Here is a 4,569-nt window from a genome sequence, read left to right as displayed (position 1 = left end):
CCACCCCCTACCACCCAGGACCTCAACGCTATTATGAAAACTCCAGCCATGGAGTCTTAACACTCAAATAGCTCACACAGGGCAGGAAGGGAGGGTAAAACACAAGGCCTAGAAAAGAAAATTAAGAGTCCCACCACCCACCCCCTACCACCCAGGACCTCAACGCTATTATGAAAACTCCAGCCATGGAGTCTTAACCCTCAAATAGCTCACACAGGGCAGGAAGGGAGGGTAAAACACAAGGCCTAGAAAAGAAAATTAAGAGTCCCACCCGAAATGAATACTTCGCTCTTTAACAAAATCACTCACCCTTCTTTGAGGTAATTGTAAAGTATCTGCTTGGCCGTCTCCTCATTGGTTTGTTGGGTGAGCTCCTGCTGGCCCTTTAAGAGATCCGGTGTGGCCTAGAACATAATGTCTGTTATTAGACTGCAAGGAGGACGTTCCCAGGAAGTAGGCAAAACCCTGAAGCGGCAGCTTCCAAACACATTCCTACTTTCCAAAAACAATTCCTCCAGTAAGCATCCTCATTACAGCCAGTTCCAACAGAGCTTACAAGCTCTGTCACCTCAATTTTTTCACCTATAAATTGAGATTAATAGTACCTATCTTCATAGGTTGGCACAATCCTATAATATACAACAAATAGTGCCTGACATTTACCAACCTTATTATCATTTTTATAAATATCATTATTTTTAATTGTTACTACCAAAACATTAAATGTGCCACTTAGATTCCATCACTCTACAGTTAACCCAAATTAGGGCTAACCTAATTTCTCAGGCTAGAAATTAACCCAGTCACTCAAGTTCAGGAGGGCAATTAACACACATCTACATAAATCTAACCATTGAACCTCTGTGTGGAAACAAATTCTGCATACTTTCAGATTTCACACATATACAAACAGAAAAATTGAGCCTCTCTGTAGTGTTTGACCAGTTACTTTACAGAAAGACCACATGGGAATCTAGTTGTATTTGAAATAACCTAGAAAACTATATAGTTGGTAATAGCACATAATCTATAGGATATAATCTGATCCTTAAAAAGTCAGATCTGCAATTACTGATTTAAGATTGAGGGCATGTATTCCTCCAGCCTCCTGCAGCATGAGTGTATCATTTGGATCACTTAGAAAGAAAACAAAACAAACAACAACAAATAAAACAGGAATCACACTAGTGTTACCTGAGTATTAGAGGTGGAAGGAAACGTCTTCACAGAAATTTTCTTGGCACCAGAATCAGGCAAAGTTGCTACAGCTCGGTTCTGTAACATCAATGTAGCAGTGGCAGTTTTTATTTCCTCCTCCTTTTTACTCTGTGCTGGGAGAGAGGACGCACAAATCATCACACTTTCCTGACCATCTCTGTTTTCCGGAACTCTGCCGTCTGTGTTCTGCTGGGGAGCCCTGGGGGGCCCACACTGAACATCATGAGCTGTCCCCTGCAGCTTTGCAAAGGTGCGGGCCACACTTTGTTTCCCACGGTGCTCCTGCACCGGTGGCCGCTGCGGGCACACCTGGGATGGGCGGAGGAGGTGTTCACTCGACTTGCCCAAGTTCCTGCTAAATTCCGTTAGGTATTCTGAGTTCCCTTGGAGACCAAAAGGAAAGGCACTATCCACGCTTCTGGATCTTTTCCTGTCATCTGGATTGATTCTGTTTCGCTTCCCAGACCTTCCTCTTCTCTGAAGCCCAGATTTTTGATCGAATTTTTCAATTAACTGATCCACACCAGGAATGGATCCTGTATCAATATCCCGCCCAGTTCCTGGCAAGAACGGGATATACCTTCTATTTTCATGACGATTGACATTATCAGCATGGATGGCACATTCCTGATCATCAAGTAAAAATCTGTACAAAGAGTTGGCTGAAGTGGGAGTTGTTGATGACGAGGAGGACCTCCGTGACCGAGCTCCGTCCAGGACGGGTCCCGCTGAGTCTTGTCGCCGGAAGGGAAGAACATCTGGCCTGGTTTTCTTAGTTTCGTTGTGAGCATGTGGGCTGTGGGAAGTTAGGGGTCTCCTGCTGGGGGAAAGGGCTTCTTCCACCACTGCCTCCTTGGTGCAGCTCTGAACATTTACACACACTGAGGTCTGCTTTGGGGGGTTATCTATGACCACAGAGCTGCATAAGCGAATGGCTGTCACATTGGATTGGGCCTGGTCTTCCAAGGGAGGGCTGGGAGTCTGGGGATTGCTAGATCTGGAAAAGCAAGTCCAAGGCTTCTTATTGTTGGTACCTTTTTCTGTTAAAGTTTTTAACCAATTACCCTCAGAAGGTTGATGATTTGGTAAGTTCAACTCATTCTTTTCAGGGTCATAGGGCTGCAAAAGCTCTGGATGCCTCTGAAAGTTCAGCACATGGGAAGGCTTCACTGGCCCATCTTTGCGATCTAGAATTCCATTCTTGCACTCACTGAGAGAAGGCTGTTTCAGTTTTCTTACTGGGCTGGGCTGGGCATATGGGTTTTCTGGGAGCTGTAATTCTTCTGCACTGTTCTCCTCTAGCACAGACCCATTGCTGGAATGTACAGGCATTTTATTTATCACTGGAGATGGAAATGATGGCCCATTTTCAGAAAAAGATGTGCCTGCTAGACACCGCTCTGTATTATTCAGGACTATGTAGGGATGGCCATCAATTCCCTGGACCCTAATACTAACTCCATAGGAGCCTGTCTTAGAGTGCTGAGAATTCCTTGGTTTTTTGGTCTCATCACTTGCGAGTCTCAGATGAACGCCATATTCCTGCTGAACATGTTGATATTCTCCAAAATACAACTCCATGGTTCACTGTTCCAGGGAAACATGAGGTTAAAAAGAGGACACTAGGTTAGAATTACATCTGTTTGAATGAAGACTGGAATAATTATGAGCCAGAATCTTCAAAGTTCAAAGAAAACAAGATACTTTAAACAGCAAAGACCAAATGCTGAACAGCACCTCTCCCCTGGCAGCCCTCCCTGACCCATCCAAACAGCCCTGCTTGGATGCCTTTGAACTCATGTGACCACTGTGTTTGTCAACACTGGGTTTGAACCCTGGCCCGAGGTAGACAATTATTGTAATGACCTGACACCTTTGGCATAACTTCATTTTTCTGTTTCTGGCTTAGGGGCTGTTCTGGTTGCTTTTCTTTCCTTGGTTGTTTTCCTCACACTTTATGCTATTTATTTTTAACCAATAGAATGTTCCAGTTACCACCACCTGAGAACAAGGTACTTTTCCATGAAAATAATGAGGAGCTAAGGAGCTCTGAAGCTCACGATTTTTCTTTTTTTCTATACTGTTAATTTTCCTCTCAAAATACTTTCAGCCTTTTTTATGCACAACCCTACTATAAATCTTTAATATTATTTATTTGGATATAATGTTTAAAACATTCTTGCTCTAAGGAATCAGTTGTTTGTGAGACAAACAGTGAGGATAAATGATTAAAACTAATTTTCAATCTTTTTTTCTTACCAAAGTTCAAGTAGCAAATTGATCTGAAAAATGGCATGACAAAAATGAAGACTCAGGCTCTTTATTTTTGTGATAGGTCCTGATGCTGAGAACCACTGCCTTCACCTTTCTGACCACCCTTGTCAGACGACTGCAGACAGCCGACCTGGCAGGACAGGATGCCCACCCTGCCCCACACTCTCAGATGCCCTCACCAGAAATGCTTTCCATTTCTATAACTTGGAAAAACTGCAATGGCAAAGAAGACCCAGAAGGGTAGTACCGACTGGTCACAGATCACAGCTGTCTCAAGTCTTTCAGTTTTAGGGGCCTTTTTGAGTTTTCTTCCTATTCTGGAGTCAGTCTAGTAGCATAGTTTCCAAGAAAACCATCTATTTGATCCACATTTTCAAATTTATTTGCACAGAGTTTTGCAAAATATGAATAATTCCATTTCTTCTATATCTAGTTCTCACTATCTAATTTTATTTGTGCTTTCTTCTTCTATTTCTTGATTATACCAGTAGAATATATGCATATATATTTTTTAATTGTTGTTTCCCTAAAGAAGTAGCTCTTAGATTTATTGATCATTTCTTTAAAATTTTCTAATTTACTGAGTTCTAGTTTGATTTTTATTATTTCCTTCTGCTTTCCTTCATTTTATTTTGTTGTTTTGTTTCTAACTTCTGGACTCGAATGCTTCATTTATTTATTTATTTATTTAGTTTAATTGCATAAATTGTGATATGAAACTGTGTCACTTAAGAATCATGTTGGCTCCTACTAACAGAGACCCAAAATAGCAGTTTAAGACTTAAGTTAGGATTTTTCCCCCCCAGAGGTCATCCAGGGCCAAAATGGACCCCAGGATATTTACAAAGAGCACCTCTTTTATCCTTCTACTCATTTATCTTTAACATGTTTTAGACACCTTATGATTACAAGACGGCTGATCTAGCATCACATATGCCAAAGGCTTAGGCCAAATAAGTCCACTTAATTTTATGAAGCTTTCCCGGAAGCCCTACCCACCAATAATTCCTTACATCTTACTGGTGAGAACTTAATTGTACGGCCACCGCTAGCTGCAAAGGAGAATGAGAAACAGGG

The 4,569-nt window shown here is 41.8% G+C and overlaps 1 protein-coding gene across 1 annotated transcript in view; it reads right to left on the bottom strand.

Moving 5' to 3' along the window:
- CGNL1 (cingulin-like 1) overlaps positions 1–2,814 on the bottom strand; it is a 101,643-nt gene extending 98,829 nt beyond the window's left edge. Inside the window, exons 1-2 of the mRNA XM_008581161.1 lie at positions 1,195–2,814; positions 310–404 (exon numbers count right to left, since the gene is read on the bottom strand). Coding sequence (XP_008579383.1) covers positions 310–404; positions 1,195–2,799 — 1,700 coding nt within the window. The 5' untranslated portion in view covers positions 2,800–2,814. The remainder of the gene's footprint in view (positions 1–309; positions 405–1,194) is intronic.
- Between the last annotated feature and the right edge of the window lie 1,755 nt (positions 2,815–4,569).

This window comes from Galeopterus variegatus, unplaced genomic scaffold (genome assembly GCF_000696425.1).
Source record: "Galeopterus variegatus unplaced genomic scaffold, G_variegatus-3.0.2 Scaffold91, whole genome shotgun sequence".
Taxonomy (NCBI): Eukaryota; Metazoa; Chordata; class Mammalia; order Dermoptera; family Cynocephalidae; genus Galeopterus; species Galeopterus variegatus.
This window is presented reverse-complemented; position numbering and strand designations above follow the sequence as displayed.